Source organism: Petaurus breviceps, unplaced genomic scaffold (genome assembly GCF_028583685.1).
Source record: "Petaurus breviceps papuanus isolate PSGF00001 unplaced genomic scaffold, PetGlider_PUasm1.0 90919, whole genome shotgun sequence".
NCBI lineage: Eukaryota > Metazoa > Chordata > Mammalia > Diprotodontia > Petauridae > Petaurus > Petaurus breviceps.
Genome location: NW_027187378.1, coordinates 48,810,058 through 48,830,795, shown reverse-complemented (window position 1 = coordinate 48,830,795; position 20,738 = coordinate 48,810,058). Strand labels below are relative to the sequence as shown.

The following is a 20,738-nucleotide window of genomic DNA, read 5'->3' as shown; positions in this document are numbered from 1 at the left end:
TATATATATATATATATATATATATATATATATATATATATATATATGAATGATTGAAATTAAAAAAAAAACAACCCAGACTGCTAGGACCACATGTGTATAACTGTATCCCATGCATTAACTGGTGTCATGCGAGACATATTTAGCCTACAGAAGGAAGACTCAGGGTGGCTATGTTAACTGTGTTTGAATATTTGAAAGGTTGTCATGAAAAAGAGGGATCAGATTCCTGTCTGGCTCCAGAAGGTAGAACCAGGAGCAAAAGTTGAAAGTTGCAAAAAGGAAAATATAAACTTTTATTTTAGGAAAAAACTTCCCAACAATTAAAAATATCCATAAGTGGAATGGTTGCCTTGAGAGGTAGTGGGTTTCCTTTCCTTGGAGGTCTTTAAGCAGAGGATGAATGACCACTTGTCAGGGACATTCTACTTTGGATTCCTCTTGGGTATGAGGTTCTAGATGGCTGCTATTCTGTTATTCTACGAGATCTAATGTGATGAGGAGGCAGTATGGAAAGAACAGAAGTCTCAGAGCTTTTGGTCTGGACTTCAACCTCAGTCATCTTCTCATTTGTTGCTTCCTTGCCTGGAAGAGAGACATTGCTCTGAGCTTCCCCTGGGGCCCTTGCTGTTCTGATTGCCAAATGCCTTATGTGACCCACTATGTTTAAGCTATCTCCAGCTTTGCTTCACTTGGCCATCCTCTTACCAGCACCTTGCTGCTGGGTACTTCCATCCCCCTGCACTCCCCCTCCCCCATTCAAGTCTGTCTCTACCCAGATACCAAAGTTTTTTCCTAAACCATGGGTATTACCATGTCACTCTCATTCTCAGTAAACTCCAATATTTTCCTGTGACCTCTAGGATAAAATATGAATGTTTGTGATTCATTTAAAGCCCTTCACAACCTGGCTCCACACTACCTTTCTAAGTTTATCAATATAGCTTCTCTTTAGGAATTCTTTGGGCCAGAATTGGACAGACCAGCCTTCCAGATTTTCCTTTACAAAGTGTCATGTCCCCTTCTCCATGCCTTGTCACATTCACAGGGAGGCTATGAATATGTAGGTGCATACTGGACCTTTCTTTGTCATTGACTTCCCTGGGGGAGGATATACCAACCAGTTACCCCTTTTCTTCCCATCAAGAAGTTGTGTTATATAGAAAGGAAGAAAATGGGAAACATTTGTTCCCTAGTTAGGAATTCTAACTGACCCTTTCTCCATTAAATACATAAAACTTTGATGCCCTGGAATTATTATTCTTTTCTTTCCAAATAACACTCTAATAAGTGAAATTTTGAGCAAAAAAAAGATACTGAAAAATCTTGTTCCTTGGATAGAATCCAACCAGAAAGATGTGTCTACTGTTTTGCAGTCTCTTGTGTTGTTTAATGAAGTTTTCTGCATACCAAGAAAAGGCAACAAAAGAGCATTTGTGTTCTTGTCTCCCCTGAAATCCATCTATTATTCATGCTCACTTACAGGTCTCTTTATGCCCAAGTTAACTTTCTTCTATGCTGGAAACTCTAGACTTGACTTCTGAGTTACTACTGTGTGATGGAAAGGGGGCAGGAAACTCATATTCTATTTCCAGATCTGTCATTAATTTGGTGGTTGACCTGGGCCTCAGTTTCCACATTTGTAAAACAACAAAGCTGGGTAAACTGATCTTCAAGGTCCTACACCATCTCTAAGATTCAGGGATAATCTCCTTATTGAAATAAATTTGGATTCGTGCCCCAGAAATCCTGCCTATTATAAGTGTGATGGAGTAGAAGGATCAACTGGATTTAGAATGAATAAATTAAAAAAAAAAAAGCCAAACCAAAACATTTAATAGGAGCTTCTTATGTGCAAGGCACCATGCTAAGAGCTGGGGATACGGACTGTTGCTGTTTGTCCTTTGTTTTTGAAAAGGACCCATGAATGACATCATAGGTGATATCTTAACTTCTTGTGAACTGGATTTAAGTGAGGAGGAGCTGAGCAAAATACAACAACAACAAAAGACAGTCCCTGCTCTCGAGGAGCTGACATTCTAATGGGGGAGTGTGTTAAAATCGTATCTTGATCTGGTCCTCCTCTCCCTTCCTGTGTAGTATTGTAAGTAAGGTTATAAGTAGCTGAATTAAAATAACATCAGTAGGAGGTAAGATTGCAAAGGGAAACTTGGACATCATGGGTAGACCATCCCAAAGATTAGAGGAACATAATTTGTGAATTGTATCATATATTAACCCAAAATAACATCCTGGTCACATGCGCTAAATCGGGGGAAGCCATCTAGGCTCCGTTCTTAGGGCCCCTTGGCCCTGTGGTATGCAAATCTCAGATAAATTCCAGATATCCTCAATAAAACCAGCAGAACAATAAATGTTACTGATAACTTTGAGATTACAGATATGCTAACTTTAAGTGACAACTTTGAGATGATTTGTATGTGTTAGTGAACTAACCCCAGGGTGGCACAGAGAAAAATGAGTCTGTTCTCCAGCAAAAACCCTATAAAAAGGAGACCTCAAACTCCTGCCTTGTGAGCATGTTTTCATTGCCATCTGGGTCCATGCTGTCCAGTGCTCCCAACTCTAAACCATGGTTCCATGAGGGATTTGCTATGCCCCACCCTTTCCCCATTCTCTTCTCCACACTGCCTGCCTTCCTTCACCATCCTGTCCCTATCCCCATACCATCTGCCCCTGTACCCCGACCCCCTTCACTTATCTTTGTACTTTCTGTGCCTATTTACCCTGCCTTCTCTGTGCCTTTAGTGTGACTGCAGCCTCCCTTCCTGCTGCCGTCATGGGCTTTGCCAGTGAATGCCCAAAGAACTGGGTGTCCCTGTTCCCTTTCATAATCCATAAAGTAATTGTCATTTCAGGGAGGAGAGAAGAGGAACAAGCTTTCTCAAGTATCTACTATGATCCAGGCACTGTTCTAAGTGCTTTAAGATATTATCTCATTTGATCTACAGTCAGCTAGCTAGCTATCTCCAACTAGGGAGGGGACATAAGAGATCATATAGTCTAATCCACTCATTTTACAAAGGAGGAAACTGAGGACCAGGGAGGTCACACAAGTAATTAGTGTCAAAGCCAGGACTGGTCCTAGGTCCTCTGATCCAAATAAAATGTTCCATTCCACTGCCTTTTATGTATCACTCTGTGGTTCATTAAATGCATGACTTACACACATAGAGCTATGAGGAAGAAAATATAAATATCATCTCATTGAACCGAGGAGGAAACTAAATTTTGGAAGGGTTTAGTTACTTGTCTTTACAGTTGCATAGATTATGGGAATTCAAGTTTCAAGTCCTGTATCTGATCTGCTAGACCACACACAGAAAGTACTCTTTCCCATTAAGTGAGAAGATCTGAGTTCAAGTCCCTTCCCTTGGTGCTTATTGGTTGAGTGACTTTGGGTAAGTCACTTTTTTTTTAAAAAGCAATCAGGGTTAACTAACTTGATCAAGGTTACAGGACAGTTGTTTCTGGGTGTGGTGCTAAGTATCTGAGCCTGAATTCGATCCCCAGGTCATCCCGACACTGGAGCTGGTGTTCTTATTTGCTGTGCTACCTGGCTGCCCCACAAGTCACTTTTGAGGCTCAACTTTCTCATCCATAAAACAAGAATACTTCACATTACCCATTTTAGGCGGTTGTTGTGATGAAAGTGCTTTGTAAATCAAATGTGTAAATAGTGAAAAGCTAAGAAGGCTAGCTAATCTGGGGTCCTAAGAGATGTGAAATAATTTAACAGTGAGTTTTTGTTTTTATTTTGCTTTGTTTCATCTGGAACTATAATTGCAGCACCATGTAAGAAACTCTGGGTATAGAAACTCTCTTTGTGGATGAAGATCTGACAATCATCAGGATTCTCTACCCCCAGATTTATTTTCTTAGAGAGTTGCCTGTGGGCATTGAGAGGTTAAGTCACTTGCCTGTAGTCACACAGTCAATATGTGTCAGAGAATGGACCCTAGTTCTTTTTTTTGTTTGTCTTGCTTTTTGGAGTTGGGAATGCAGGGCAATTCAGGGTAAGTGACTTGCCCAAGGTCACATGGCTAGTAAGTGTTAAGTGTCTGAGACAAGATTTGAACCCAGATCATCCTGACTCCATGGCTGGTGCTCTATTCACTGTGCCACCTAGCCTCCCCTGGAACCTAGTTCTTGACATCTAAGTTTTCCTAACTCCAAAGCTGAGCTTTCCATTACAGTTAGGTTACCTTTCAGGACAATATAAAAGCACAGGATCACAGATTTTGAGCTGCAAGGTACCTTTGAGTTCATCTAATCGAACTTCTTAATTTTAGAGTCTCAGAAACTGAATCCCAGGGAGGGTAAGGTACTTGTCCAGGGTCAAAGAGGTTAACAGGTGGCAGGTTTCAACCCAGGTCTTCCAACTCAAAATCCAATGAATCCAGTAAATGTGAAGTTCCAAAAACCAACTCTGCATCAGTATAGGATGGGGGTGACTTGACCACATAATTGTTTGTGTGAAAAAGACATGGAGTTTTTGGTGAATTGCAAGTTGTGAGTCAACAATGTGATGAGTTGGGCACAAAAGCTTAATGTGATCTTAGATTACATTGAGACATACCATCTAGAACAAGAGATGTGATCAACTTTGCCGTACTTTTCATGGTTAGATCAAGTTTGAAATATCTTGTTCTGTTCTGGGTGTCACATTTGAGGAAGACTATTGACAGGCATGTACTGGAGTCAGGCTTTTGGGAGGCAATTGTTGGATTTTCAGTGTGAGATTTTATCCCTAGGAAATCGGCAAATGCTCCAATTCAGGGTTTCATTTATTGTTCTGTTGATTGTCTTGACCTCAGAAAATGTTACTATGGCAGATTAAATTTTAAAATGTGTCATATGTACAGTTCCTCAGCGCCTCCCCCCTCCCCTGCCCCAAGTTGTTGCTAAACATTTGCCAGATCCCTTCCTATTGCACTCTGACACACTAGAACGTTTCTAGAGGAAGACAGTCAGGGTGGCCTATAAGTATGGGTTAAGTGAATTAAGGATGTTTAATCTTGAACAGAGAAGATTTAAGGGGCACAGGATAACAGTATTCTAAAGGATGTCATACCAGAGAAGGATTAGACTTGTTCTGCCTGGCCCCACAGGGCAGAAGTAGCAGCAAGAGGGAGGAAATTTCAGAAAGGCAAATTTCAACTTGTGTGCAATTGTGTGAATGCTTACCCCTTGGAAGGAGAAATATGTGGCACCTACTTTGTATTTAATTTTCTATATACATGTTCTTTCCCTTGCCCCAAACCAGCAAATCAAACAAACAAAAACCCTCCAAACTCTATGAGGTGGAGATTGTTTTGGTTTGAGTCTTTGCATCTTGAGTTGACACGTAGGAGATGCTATTTCATGAATGCTATTGAAGAATCGAATGCACTTAATTAAGGAGAAGCCATCTAACATCTCGAGCTGTCCACATCAGGCTTCCCAGTTAGTAGTTCTCTAAGAGCAGAGGTTTTGGGGAGGGGGAGGTTATAATGCTATTCGTTGAGGAGTCCTGAGAGGGGAGTCCTGTTCAGGTGTCAGACTAGAAGGATGCCTGAGGGACTCTAATTCTAGGATATCACAGGGGTTCTATATAAATGGGAGCTGTTATGATTTATGGTCCTGGTGAGGGGCACATGTGCTCTGAATATATTTTCCCACTAGTGGGGTTTTTGCCATCCACATTTGCTTTGTGACCAGTAACAGTTGGGAGGAAGTTTGGGGGTATTTATAGTAGAGATAGTGGTTTTTCACTAACTATGTCACAGGGGGACTGATGCCCTGTATAACCAAATGAGATTATATTTGCAAAGTATTTAGCATGGTGCTTAGCACCTAGTAGGCTTACTTACTTACTACTATAATGGGATATAATGGTATAATGGAATTAGCACTATATTTGAAGTCAGATGACTTTATCAATTAATCAATCAATAAACATTCAGTAAAGACCTACTATGTGAGCACTGTGGATACAAAAATGAAATAAGACAAGTCACTTTACTCTAGAAGCTTACATACTATTTGAGAGAAGAAAAATGCACAGAGAAAAGTATAGGAAAGGTCATTTTTTTTTGGTGGGAGAGGGGAAGTATTGGTGGCTGGGAGAAATAATATTCAAAGTTCTCTGGTCCTCAGTTTCCTCACCTGTAAGAAGAAAAGGATACTAATAGAGTCTATGATTTTCAGCTAGGAGGGACTTTAGGGAACATTTAGTCCAACAGCACATAGTACAGTGCCTTGAACATAGTAGGACTGAATTCACTGACTTATCTGTCTCATTTCATCATGCTGTCTCTGCACGATCCCCTTTAGCCTTAAATCCTATGGGCTGGTTTAATTATGACTTCTGGAAGTACTGTGCTGTTCATTCTGACAATATTCAGTATGTAAGTGAAAAAAAGAATATTGTCCCCACATCATAACTCCTACCCATGCCATATACCTATGGTGACCCTATATTCTTAACAAAAAAATAAGAACGTGAGTTTTGAAAATGAAAAATACTTTTGTAGCCTCTTCAAAAATTTTTATTTCTTGGATTTTATATTGTCCTGGAAAATACAAGGCTGTGTGGTTATTGTATACGATGTATGTATGTATGAATATATGCACACATATGCATATATATGCACACATATGGTTATTATATGTATACAATACATTAATACACCCATGTATACATGTAGCAATCATATGGCCTTGTATTATATATATGTAGATGCATGTGCATGCATATGCACACAGCGTACCTATACATGTGAATGTATTTATGACATATGTGTATCTATCTCACCTCATTTTCTGTCATAGCTAAAACAGAATTTCTCAGGACTCCTCAGATCCCCATGTGCTATGGGTGCTCTCTCTTCTTTCAATTACTTAGATTGCTCTGTTTAACCTTTCCTAAGTACTTAATCATTTTCTAACCCTGAGCCATCTGTGGCTTAGAAATAGCCTTAGATTTGTCTGTGCCAAATAGTTGTCTGACCTTGAGCAAATGGTTTCATTTCTTGAAGCTTCAGTTTCTAATAGTGTGTTACACTTGAAGTTAGGAGGACAGGGGGTCAAATCTTCCCTCATTTTCTTTTTTTTTTTTTAACCATGTGAAAGATTATTTTATTTCCAAGGAAATAACCATAATCTTCAATTAAAAACCAAAGTCTTTCATTCGACACATATTTATTGAGTGCCTGTGATGTGCAAAGCTCCATAAGGGAGGAAGAGATTATAAGACATAGTCCTTGAATTCCATTGATATCTTAGCCCATCCACTCCAGGCTTTCATCTGGGATCCTGCCTGTCTTTGCTCATTGATGGGTCAAGGTGGCTTAGCCCAGTGGAAAGAGCCCTTGAGCTAGAGTCAGAAGATTAGTTAGAGCCCCAACTCAGAAAGTTACTAGCTGTGTGACTGTGGACAAGTTACTAACCACTCTTTACTTATCTATAAAATAGTTGCCTCAGACATTTCCAAGCTGTGATCTCAGGCAAGTTATTTAGTACCTCAGTTTCCTGATCTGTAAAATAGGGATAATAATACCTATAAAACTAGGATTGTTGTAAGGTTCGAGTGAGATAATATAAAGGCCTTATGATTATTATAGAAATATGAATTAGGTTTTCAAATCTATAAAATGAGAATAATAATACTGGCACCATCTAGTTCACAGGGTTATTATGCATGTGAATAAACTGTGTGTGGGAAAGGCAGCAATGTTGTGGTGGCTGGAGAGTTGTCCAGATTAAGGAAGATCAGGGGTTCAAACCCCACTTTTGACCCTGGGCATGATAACCTCTCAGTACCTAGGAAACTGGGGTAGCTAGATGGCTCAGGAGATGAGAATACTGGTCCGGAAGTCAGGAAGACTCCTCTTCATGAGTTCAAATCTAGACTCAGGTATTTACTTTGTATGACCCTGTACAAGTCACTTAACCCTGTTTGCCTCAGTTTCCTCATATGGAAAATGAACTGGAGAAAGAAATGGCAAACCACTCCAGTATCTGCCAAGAAAACCCCAAATGGGGTCAGGAAAAGTTGGACATGACTGAAATGCCTGAACAATGACATCCTAGGAAACACTCAAAGACCATGCTGAAGAGCTTCAGCCGTTCTGAACTGCTAGAGGGAGCTTCTAATAGACAAATGGATTAGTCCCAAAGGATTTACATTATCCAGGTTTATATACATGTCAGGTTTTATTACGACTTACACAGCTAGGTGTGTCCCTGCCACACTTCTGGCAGCAGACCACAAGGAAGAAGCATTTATATAGTGCCTACTATATGCCCAGTACTGTGCTGAACACTTTAAAAGATACCCTCATCTGAGCCTTACAACCCTGGAAGCAAGATACTGTTATTATCCCCATTTTACAGTTGAGAAAACTTAGGCATATAAAGGTTAAGTGACTTTCCTAGGGTAACGCTGCTAGTAAGTATCTAGGCTGGAACTGAACTTGGGTCTTCTTGACTTCTAGATTCTTTCCACTTTTCCACCTAACAGGGACAGCGCAGTTTTAATATTGACAATGTCTCTCACACAAGAAGCACTTTAATAAATGTTGGATCCAGTTGACTGTATCTGCCTTATAAACAAAACACAGCTGGTAGATTTTTGTGGTCATTGCTTGCTGTTCAGTCATTTCAGTAAGCGTCTGTCTGACTCCACATGACCCCATTTGTGGTTTTCTTGGCAGATGCTGGAGTAGCTTGCCATTTCCTTCTCCCGCTCATTTTACATTTGAGGAAATTGAAACAAACAGGGTTAAGTGACTGGCCTAGGGTCACACAGCTAGTAAGTGTCTGAGGCCAGATTCGAAGGAAGATGAGTCTTCCCCGACTCCAGTCCTGGTATTCTATCCACTGCGCCACCTAGCTGCTCCTCTTGGCAGATAGCATCCTAATTTTCTAGTTGGAACTAACTACATGATGATTGCAGTTTTAAAGTGAATTGCCCTGAATTCACAATGCTGGTGGGTTGGGGAAAGACTTTTGTCCTGTCTTCAAAGAGACCCTCTTTGTCCATGAGATTATCGAAAGAAAATCATCAATTTGCAGCTCTCTAATCATCACCCAAAAAGGGCAGAGCTTTCAAAAAAAAAAAAAAAGGAACTTAATATAGAAATTGAAAGAGAATTCATGGAACTCTGTGAGCCTTGGATTTCCACCTCTAATGGGGGCAATAAACAATCGCGTTTTTCTTACAAAGGGCACTTTGTAGCACTGGGTACCAGGAAAGACTGAGTGAATCATCTGGTCCCCTCCCAGCTGACTAAGTCTGCATCTATGTTCACAAGCTCTTGTCAGGGGTCTGCACAGAGCCCAGTCACCACTCTGAATGTTCCTGTGGCAGAGAGCCTGGAGAATTCTATGTGTCCTATCCACTGGAAAGGGTATTGTTTTTCAACTGTAAATCACTTTGACAGTTCAAAATACAAGCAGTTCTTCCCTTTATGCAGTGGGAGCTTGTAGGATTTACAGCTGGAAGGGGTCTTTAGGTCATTTAGTCCAACCCACTCATTTTACAAATGGGGAAATTGAGGCCCATTTATACAGCACTTTAAGGTTTGCAGAGTGTTTTACAAATATTGTCTCATTTGACCCCCACTACAACCTTGGGAAGTAGATACTATTATTATCCAAGTGGGGAAACTGAGGCAGATAGTGGTTAAGTGACTTGCTGAGGGTCACAAGCTATGAAGTGTTTGAAGCAGCATTGGAACTCAGGTCTCAGTGACTTCAGGCCCATCTCTCTAGCCACTGCTTCACCTAGCTGCCTCTTGATAGGGCTCTATCTTAGAGATGACTCTTGAAGCTATTTAATCTAGATGGGTACTCCTAGCTCTGGGCAAAATGATGAGGGGGGTGAGATGTGCTTGGATCTGCTCCAACCTCCCGTCAACCCTTATCCCCAAGTGCTCATTGTTCTCACCGGAATATAGCTTTTAAATCTGCAGGGGACCTTGTTCCATAAACATGCAGTTCTTAGAGATTATCTAGTCACAGCTTCATTGGGTGCAGCATTGAGGGCCAGAAGGTACCTTAGAGGTCATCTAGCCCAGCTCCTTCATTTTACAGTTGTATAGCTTTGTACATACAGAACTCAATAAAAGGGGATGGAATTTTAAAGGCCATTAAAATGCCCTGTGTGACAGTAATAGTGGTATAGCCAGTCTTGGGCCACAGATTTAGAGTTGGACCTTAGAATTCAGAATGGGACTCAAACCTAGGTCTTCCTATTCCAAAGATAAAGTCCTTTCTGCCTTATCATGCTACTGCCTTCTGACTGTCCAAAGCTATCTACTATGGCTTTTCCCCCGGGTCTGCCTTCCCAAGACCTACTATTTCCTGCTTGGCCTCTATCCCTCAACCCCATTAAAAATTACCTGTTCTACATACCACTCATTCAGAGTCCTTCCATCTGCTAATTAGCTCTTGGAAGGGAGTCTCAGAAATTAATTTAGGATAAGTTGTTGGTAGCTAATAATATCCACTGCTAGGTGTTATAGTAGAAAGACCAGCAGGCCTGGAGTCAAGAAGACCTGAGTTCAAATCTAGCTTCAGAAACTTACTAGCTGTGTGACCCTGGGCAAGTCACTTAATCCTATTTGTCTCAGTTTCCTTCTCTGTTAAATATGCTGGGGAAGGCAAATCACTCCAGTATCATTGCCAAGAAAACCTTAAATGGGATCAGTCAGAGATGACGAACAACAACAAAAAGCCAATAATACCTTCATGTGTTACCTCCCACGAAAATATCTCATTTTAACTGAAGATTCTAGGAAACCCAAAGCCTTGATGTCAATCAATGAAGTAGTCTTTATAGAGTATGTATAATGTTCTAGGAACTATTTGTATGTGTGTAATAGGGGAAGATACAAAAAACATTTTAAGGCCTGGTCTTTAAGGAGCTCACATATCCTACAACATAGTAGGAGAGTAAAAAGATTTTCCCAGTGCCCAACAGAGTAGAAATACAATCTGGATGGCAATGTATCAAGTATAGAGAAAGGGGAGATCAAGGGAATGGAATATATTTCCAGAGGACAGAACTAAGGCCATTAAGAAAAGTTTATGAAGAAGCAGATTTCAACTCAATATAAGAAAATGCTTCCTTACAACTGGAGCTGTTCAAAAAGTGTTCAAATAATTCAAGAATGGCATAGAGGGAAAGTCCCAGATGGAATGGGGACCTCACCTGTGAGAAGCAGTGCTATGCAGGAGATAGGGCAGTCAGGAAAACCTGGGTTCAAAGGCCTCCTTGTAAAGATACAAGATCTGTTCTGCCCTGATTATGCCAACTGTACTCTCCAGGAGAATCCTGAGATACTGAAGAAGGATGGGACTATGTCAGCTTGGTTATTAATAAATCTTATTAGGGTTAATTGGGGGAGTTGACTTACAGGAGGCCAGTCCTGGGCAGCAACAGGACTGAGTGAGATGGATCCCTGTGCCATCCTTAGGCCAGGTCAGAGTATTATATAGAGACAGAACAGAGAAGGCGTGGTGCTGGGGATGGCTCAGTCACATGGTGTTGTTGGTCCTTTGTTGTCTTGGCTTTCTAGTAAATTGGATTTAAGTGGGGCAGGACTGTGCAAAGATCAACTAAGAAGCCACTACAATAGTCCAGAGCGGTGGAAGTGTTGGCGGAGAGAAGGGGTAAAAATGGGAGAGATATTACAAAGGTGAAACTGACAGGCCTTGGCAAGAGACTGGATATGGGGGATGAGAGAATGAGTCAAGGATGACAAGCAGGCTATGAGCCCAAGGCAGGAAGCCAGTCTGTCAGGCTGCAAGGTAGACAATGTAAGTAGCTGCCATTTTAGAACCAGGGAAGTATGAAATACCCAAGTAGCCACAAGAATATTTAAACTTATTTTGCTGGCTCCCTTGGCTACCCCTTCCCATTCTGGCCTATGCATCATCTGTTGTCAAACAAACACACCCTGGGGTAGGAGACCTGTGGTGACAGCATACCTACCATCTACATCTCCTGCAGGGAATCCAGAAGTCACCTGGGGCCCTCAGGATGAATGAGACCAGACCTCACCTCTTTTTACTCTCTTGTTTTCATCATTTACTGTGACCCTGAGTATCTATACAGAACTTTGAGTCAAAGAGCAGTCGAATAGTTGGGGTAGGGAAAGGGGGACATAAGCTCTCCTAAGATGGTTGTGTCAATCTTTGACACATTCAATTAAAGTCAGCAAATATTTATTAAGTGTCTATTGTATGCAGAACACCATATTAACTATATAAGGATTACAGATCATAGTCCAGTAGGAGATAAGTCACAGACATTGATTATACATGTATATAATTAGAGAGATGCAAAAAAAAAAAAAACCCTATTATAAAGTGGGCCCTGAGGGGAAATGGTTACTATATAAACTAGAGAATCAGGGAAGGCTTCCTGGAGGAGGTGATATCTGTGATAAAGATGGACAGAAATTCAACGAGTGAAGTAGGGAGAAAAGAGACTCCAAGATGAGAGAAGGAACAGCGTGATCAAAGACCTTGAGCTAGGAAAGCACAGGGAGGGCAGAGGGGATGACAAGTGATTTAGTCCGGGGAAGATAGGGAAAAATAAACAGTATGAGATAAAGTTAGAACACCAGAATGAGGCCAGATAGTGGCTGGCCTTGAGCATCAGATGCAGGAGTGTGAAGTCTATGTGGCAGGCAATATGGAGCTAAGAAAGCTCTGAATTGCATGGGCAGACCCATGAGGTTGGATTGGAAGGGGGGAAAAGTGGGCACACACAGACAAGTTAGGGGACTATTGCTAATAATTTTAGCAGATATTTAAATCTAGGTCTGGTTCTAGGCAAACCTGTGAAGCAAGCATTAAGGTCTGTGTGTTTTGCATAGCCTGAAATGTTACTGCTTCTAGTTTCTCAACAGTATCATCCTGTTCACCCTTAAGACATGAAGATCCAAAATCATACATATTGTTACATATTGCCTACCTAAAACCCCATTTTGACCTACTTATCTTTACACACAAAGTTCACTCACCTATATTCATTGCACTTCATGAAACTGTTCTCTACATGGATCTCTTAGGGTAAGGGGTTGGAATCGGAGGCTCTCTAGGTCCTCAAGTGTGACCCTTTGACTGAATCCAAACTGCAAAGAACAAATTAATAAAAAAACAAAAAATTTGTTCTGTAAAACTTAGACTCAGTCAAAAGGCTGCACCCAAGGACCTAGACTAGGCTACATGTGGCCTTGGGGCATTCCCCACTCCTGTGGGATTTCAAGGTAGAAGCAACCTCAATCAGCCAGTTCAACTCCTTCATTTTATGGAAAAAGATATTAGAAAAAAATAAAAGCATCTATAGTGCAGCAAGCATCAGAAAGCTACAGAACTGGGGATGCTTAGCCTGGAGAATATTGAGTATGTGATTCTTGTCTTCAGGTTTTTGGATCCAGAACGTCCCTGGGATGATTCTGATACTTACTAAGTGACTGGCATGAGGGCTGGTTTCTTTCCATCCCATCCTATCACAAAACTCTTAACAGTCTCTCAGAATGTCAATAAAGCCAGAGTGATCCTCCACAGAGATGGGCTATTGTTATTAACAAATAGAGCGGTCCAAAAGCATAGCCAGCAGCTAGTGCATTCACTAGGAGTGAGGAAGTTTCTCCACTGTGGAGGTGAGCGACTAGAGGTTACAAGACTGCCTGTTGGGAAAGTTAGAGTAAGGATTCCTATTCATATGGGTTTGGCTTAGAGTACCTGGGAGGTCCCTTCCAGTTTAGAGTTCAATTCATATGTATTAAATGCTGGTCTTGGTGATAGGAAATAGCACCTGTGCTTTCACTAGTGGGCTGAGACCCCATATGGGGTCAAAACCCACACTTTAAGAAGTGCTGAGGGGATCTGGAGTGGAAAAGTTTTAAGAAGCCCTGGAGAGAGAACTCCTAGATGGAAACTTTTGCCCTTGGTCTTCCGCATTAGACTGTGAGCTCCGGGACAGCTGTATGTCCAGCTCTTAGCTTGGTAGATAGCACATGGTTGGCACTTAATAAATGCTTGTTGATTGCAGGTGAGCATCTTCATTTCAATTTATAGTTTTAGAAAGTTGCTTAGAGCATTGAGAGGTGAAATAACTCACACTGCTAGGGCGTGTTAGAGACAGAACTTGAACCCAATCCACTCTTCTAAATCACATTCACTCTCTTGATTCTAAATTGTATACACACACGTATACAATGTGTAACAATGTGGCTCCCTACCTTTCCAATCTTCTTGGACACCTTATACCCACCATGTACTCTGCTATCCTGTGACACCGGTTTTCTTGCTCTTCCTCAAACAAGAAACTCCATCTCCCAACTTCTGGAATATATGTGTGCATATATGTGTATATATGCACACACATATGTGTAATATACATACATATACACGCACACACATATAATCACGGGTGCCCACAGACAACACCTGAATCTAACAGGCAAGACTCAGTTTACAAAGCTCCTAAACTCTCCTTCCAATTAGTTGTGCAGGGATGGCTCATCTTTGGGTACTTTTCCAGTCATCCACACTCCACCCCTTCACCGTCAGCCGGGATCTCCACCCACCCACCCAATATGCACACCCCCCCCCCCCCCCCCATTTCCCGTGCCCTACGCCCATAATCCACCAGCCTTACACACGCGCACCATCAGCTTTACTCACTCACTCACCTCTAGGGATGGACAATCACGTTCCATCACACACACTCACACCCCACCACGTGTCCTGTCTCTCTCCCCGCCTCTCTGCCCAGAGGGATGCTGGCTGCCTAGCTAGGCAAGGGGCCCCGCCGGGGCATCACATGAGACTGCCCGCCTTAGGCGAGAGGGAGGGGGCCCAGGAGCCCGCGAACGGGGATTGGCTGCGATGGAGATGCCGGCCGGCCTCAGGGAACACACACCCTCCAGCGGCAGCCAATGGGCGGCAGGCAGGGCGCGGGCGCGTCAGAGGAAGGCCGAGGGGCGGGCTCAGCTCTCAATGAGCCACATTGTTGCGCGAAACTCCAGCGAGAGCAAGGAGACCTCCCGAAACGTCCGCCGTATCCGCCGTGGCCGCGGGACTTGAGAAAGAGCCGAGGCGAAGGGCGCAGAGAGGCAGGAAGCACCGGGGGACCCAGACCCGCGGGGAGCCCAGAACGGCAGTTTTACCTTCGATGAATTAATTAGTCGCGCCGCCCATTCCAAGTTTCACCGTCTGAGCAGTTGCTCCTTGAGTAACTCGTGTTTCTTACGGGCCAGTGCTGCAGTTGCTAAACGGAAGGCGATCAGTTTGAGGTTGGCTTTTGTCGAGATTACTTGGTGGTGGCCTATTACTTATTACAGGAATAATTTACCTGTTTAGCGAACGCCGCCCATTCAACGAAAAACAAACTTTTTGGGGGTGAGACAGCCAGATTTTAAACTTTTAACTCGTTCCCCTTTCCTTCCGATTGTTTGCTCCATCATTTAAGTTGCCCCTAGCCCTCCTTCCATTGAAGCGTCCTGAGAGCGGATTTTTACCTCTGGTCCGGTTGCGGTTGAACGCTTGGGGATCGCCTGCCTCCACAATCGGCCTCATCCACGCGCGGCCCCTTGCCGGTTAGATCCACGGCGCCTTCGCCTCCACCCGACTTCTGTCCTAAAACAGGATCCGACTAGCCCAGTCGGGAACAGCTGGAACATGATAGCTTCGCATCTGCTCGCTTACTTCTTCACGGAGCTCAACCATGACCAAGTACAGAAGGTAAGGCGAGGGCAGGGGAGGGATTGCCCCCCAACAGGTAGAAAAATATTTCTACTTCTCATTCTTTCCCTCCGGGCCCGCCAGTCCCAAGAGGACCAAAAATCCGCTCCCAATGGCTTGGGAGCTGGAGCCCCTGTCCAGGACTCGTTTTACTTGGGGCAGCCGTCCAATTCCAAACTGGCGGTGGACCGACCCCTCCAGCCCTTCTTCTTTCCCCCACCCTGCTCCGGGGAGCCGGAAAAGACTTCAGTGCTGGGAAACTCCTCCGCCGAAGCCACGTCCGCTTAATGAAGTCCGGGGGTGTGCGCGCACTTAGGTGGATGGAGGGAGCGAATGTGTTTCTGTATGTGTGTCTGTGTGCGCGCGCGCGGGAGCGCGTGTGATTTTGGGCTCTGTGTGTGTGTACGTGTACATGTACACGTACGAACACAGCTGGAGTGGATTTTCCTTCCCCACGTCCAGCCGAGAAAGTCGGGCACACACTTTTACACTTTTTTGGAGGGGCCATGTCTTTGCGCACGTGGTTTGGGAGCCCACAGATAGAATTGCGGGAGGGGTTAGGTCAGGAAAGCGTCGGTTCCTCCTTAGGCGTGCTATGTAGGTAGAGAAAAAGTTCAGGTAATACTTCGCCGTTCTTCGAGAATAGGTAGGGAACATCCGTGCCCGTCCCAGTTCTGACTTGGGCGGGTTACTTTGGCGGGTGGGGCGTCACGGGGACCTGGTTGGCCCCAGTGCGTGTGGATTTGAGGGAAGGAAACATCGGTCTTTTAACTTATTTTAAATGTCTTGTGTATCTTTCTCTTCCCCACTCATAGCTGTTCCCCTCTACTCCACTGGGACGGCTCGCCAGCTAGGTATTCCCAGTCAAAGCATTTGGCATCATTAAATGCCCTTTACTTTACTTAAACTAACTCAAGAAAACCGGGGCGAGTTCTGAGCTGGCCTATGTTGTCCTCTGTAGTGACTATTGGGTTAGGGGTTGGGAGTGGGGGTAAACAAAGGGAAATATTTCCTACTGCCCCTTCTGTCTAGCCACCTAGTTTGGAAAGCCTCACCCCATCTACACGCAATTTCAGCTCCTTATCCTTTTGCTTTTTCTCATTTCATCCCTATAAGGGTGGGGAGTGGGATGGCAGGACATAAAAGAAGCTATTTATATTTAAAGTTAGTTTCCAAAAGTTTCCAGAGAAGGCCTTCACCCCACCCCCAGGATTTTGTGACTGCAGTGTTGAAATCCTTTCTGCCTTCTTGGTACCTCTGTCGACTGTCTCAGTTACTCCAGCTGTGGACCTGACTAAAGCTCTTTAGAATTGTCTCTGTCCCTTCTTTTATAGAGTTTCGATGAATTTACATGAAAAAAGCCAACTTTTGCTAACCTCTACTCTCTGGTGGGCCTCCCCTCCACCAGGTCTGTGGGGGTGACATAACCCTGTTTTCCCCCAGTCTCTTCCCAATATCTCTTGACTTGGCGGCTCTAGTGGGAGGGAGGACTTTGGTCTTGTCTTCCTCCAGAGCTTGGAGTTGGGGGTAGGGATGGGAGCGAGTGGAGTGATTGATTGATGGTGATTGATGATGAGGGACTGAATGAAGAGGCAAGAATTGTAGTCTAGTGACTGGAGAACACACTTTTTAGGGAAGGGGGTGTGGAGGAATGACAAACTTTTCCACATCAAATGGTTTGTCTACCTAAGACATTCCTTTAGCTTCATTGAAACAGACCCACGTGTTTGGGAGCCCGTTTTAGAGTTAGAGAAATCCCTAATCAGACATTCACCAGAGCAGGTGGGTAAAAATCACTCAGCTAAGAGTATAAAAGCAAAATAAAATGTGATCAGTTTAAATCTCTTTTCATGGAACTCTGACAAAATAACCCTGCAAATAAACCACACCATGACAGGGCTCCAGTTTGGAAAAGCAGCAGAAGAAAGGAGTGTTTTGCTGAGCTTTACTCTGTATTTATAAGTAGTACTTGAACACTACTCACTGTTGGAATGTAGCTTTAGGAAAACAGTGATTCCACCCCCTGCTCAGCTCTTTTAATATCCTTTTATTGAAACAAAGTCTATGAGCAGGCTTGCCCTTGCCAAGATCTCTGGGACTATCTTGTCTGTCTGGGAAGGAGAGGAGCTATTTGAGTTGTGCCTTGGGGGAGTTTTTTTTTTTTTTCCTTAAGCTTTGCTTTGAGAAGTGACTAATGAATTGGTAAAGACAAAGTAGAAAAAGGGAGGAAATACTGTCCTCTTGGAGGTCTCCCCAGCTTGAGGAATATTCCCAACCCCAAAGCATTTGGCTTCATTTAGAGTGCCCTTTACTTTACTTAAATTCCTACCCTTTGGGAATATAAATGAATTTGTTTTCCTAATGGGCTATAGAAGGAAAGTGCATTGGAATGGGAGTTTAGAGAGACCTGGCTTTAGGCTTGTCTGTGTCACTAAATTATCTTTCCTTTTAACTTTTCTAACCCTGTTTCCTTATCTGAAAAGAGCTACAGCATTATATAACTACAAGGTGCTATTATTATTAGTCTTTTTGGGTTGCTCTTAGCCTGTCTGGGCCTCAGTTTCCCCATCTGTAAAATTAGAGAGTTGGCCTTTGAGGTCTTTCCCATGATCTTCTTATCAAGTCCCTTCAAGTCTAGCTCTAAATTTTTTGATCTTTGATGTCCTTTTCATTCTCTTCTGTACTCCTGTTCCAATGCCACTTTGCTAGTATCGGCTGCCATTACTTCATCATTACACTTACCAGACTAGGGCTCTGGGATCTTGCAGGTCTTCCTTTCAAGCTGCTGCCAGACCAATTTTTTAAAATTAATTAATTAGTTTTAGTTTGAAACATTCACTTCCATAAGATTTTGAGTTTAAAATTTTCTCTTTCTCTTCTCCCTCCCCAAGACAGCATGCAATCTGATACAGATTCTTCATATACATTTATACATTAGTCATGTTGTAAAGAATTAGAACCAACAGGGGGAACCTTGAGAAAGAAGAAACAAAGCAAAACAACAACAAAAAAAAGGAGAGCAAATAACATGCTTCCATCTGCATTCAGACTCTAAATTTCTTTCTCTGGATGTGCATAGTATAGTGTTTTCCATCATGAATCTTTTGGAGTTGTCTTAGATCCTTGCATTGCTGAGAAGACCTAAGTCTATTGAAGTTAGTCATCGAACAATGTGGCTATGACCATGTGCCAGACCAATTTATTTTTTATTTTTATTTTTTGCTTTTTGGAGGGCAGTGCAATTGGGGTTAAGTGACTCAAGGTCACACAGCTAGTAAGTGTTAAGTGTTTGAGGTCGAATTTGAACTCAGGTCCTCCTGACTCCAGGGCCAGCGCTCTATTCACTGTGCCACCTAGCTGCCCTGCCAGATCAATTTTTGATGTCCCTAGGGTTCTGATAATGTTACTTCTCCATTGAACAATGTTCCCTGGCTCCCTAAGGCCTACCCAGTAAAGTTTAAATTGAAGGTTCTGGTATTCAAAGCCCTTCAAAATCTGCCACCAAACACTCTCCTCTCCTCCAAACTAAGGTTCAGGGAGTGAGTGATTTGTTCAAACCCAGGAAGCATAACTAGAAGCTGGGACTAGAAATCTGGTCACCTGATGTCCCAAGATGGAAAATCATTTTAATTTACTTATCTTTGTATTGTATCTCTCCAGCAGAATATAAACTGCTTGAGGGCAGGGATTGCTTAATTGTTTTCTCTAGTGTCTGTAGTTCCTGTAGTTGAATGCCTTAAATGCTTGCTTGCTTTCCAGCTTATTTAACACAAATTCTTACTTGGTTCAGCCAGACTATACTGTAACCCTAAACTTATACTTGTCATGTTTTTGCCTGCACTGTTCCCAAGCCTCCCTTCCCCTGTTTTCCTGCCATCCTTTAAACCCAATTCATAAATGCAGCCTGCTTCATGAAGTTTTTCTTGGTTTTCTCAGTTGATAAAAATTTTCTCACCTTTCAGCTTTCATGTAGCATTTGGTTATGTGTATGTGTTTATGTATATGTATATATTTTTTCTGTGTATATATTCTTCCCAATAGCCATGAAGTATAGAGTATATTGTTCTTTTTTGTATCCCCAGTGGCTGTATAGTGCCTAGACATAGAATAAACACTTAAATGTTTCTTTTTGAATGAGGATAGGAAAGCCATCCTCTTTAAATGCCTATCACAGTGCTTTGTACAGAACAGGCTCTTAATACTGAGTTTGAATTTAAAAATCCTTTGTTTCTACCAGTACCACCAATCGATCATTCTATCATTTTTTTTGAAATTAAAAATCAGTAAATGACCCAAGTGACATGGGACAGATAGACTGTTTATTTTCTATAGAGCTCTTACAACTGATCTCTTTCAGCTTCTCAGTAGCCCTGTGAAGGTGGGGGAGGGGGTGGATGTCTGGTGGGCCCCACTTGTAATCTCCATGAGCTGGAGAAAGAGACACAGGCCTTTAAAATTGCTTTCCAACAAGGGGTTATTTCATCAGCTGTGTTATTTGGGGCTACATTCCAGTGGCAGCAGTAGTTGTAGGGAGCCACATTTCACTTGTGTTCAAATGTTCCTTCCTCCCCCATTTCCCCAGATAGCCTTGCTTTCCTGACTAAAACTGTTTTAAAGAGCTTTTTAAGGCTTGAAGTTATTAAAGAGATATGTGTGTGTATGTGCGTGTGTGTATGTGCATGTGTGCATGCAAATATGTAGTCACTGAAAGGAAGCTTAAGTGTGTTGCCTTCTTTCTTCAGTGATAACTTCTATTGATGTTAAAACAATAAATAGCTATAGTGACAGGAGAACTGACCACAGGCACAGGCTGGTTTAGTCTATAGGCAAGGACCTAATAAATAGCTCCTATCTGTGCTTTAAAGTTTATAAAACACATTCCTAACAACAACCAAACAAAAAACTAGACAGTTCAACTTTCATTAATCCCACTCTATAAATGGGGAAACTGAGGTTCAGAGGTTGAATGACTT

The 20,738-nt window shown here is 42.6% G+C and overlaps 1 protein-coding gene and 1 long non-coding RNA gene across 3 annotated transcripts in view; one reads left to right on the top strand and one right to left on the bottom strand.

The window, feature by feature from the left end:
* The window catches only part of HK2 (hexokinase 2), a 106,955-nt gene that overhangs the window by 3,537 nt on the left and 82,680 nt on the right, over nt 1-20,738 (top strand). Inside the window, exon 1 of one of the 2 annotated variants that reach the window (XM_069075950.1) lies at nt 14,685-15,765. The exons of the other annotated variant lie outside the window; for it this stretch is intronic. Coding sequence (XP_068932051.1) covers nt 15,703-15,765 — 63 coding nt within the window. The 5' untranslated portion in view covers nt 14,685-15,702. Of the gene's footprint in view, nt 1-14,684; nt 15,766-20,738 lie in introns of those variants that run through there. 2 annotated transcript variants of the gene reach the window in all.
* On the bottom strand, nt 12,218-20,354 carry LOC138152148 (uncharacterized). The gene is made up of 2 exons (XR_011166045.1): nt 15,754-20,354; nt 12,218-13,991 (listed from the first exon to the last, which is right to left on the bottom strand). It is a non-coding gene; the product is annotated as an uncharacterized lncRNA (long non-coding RNA).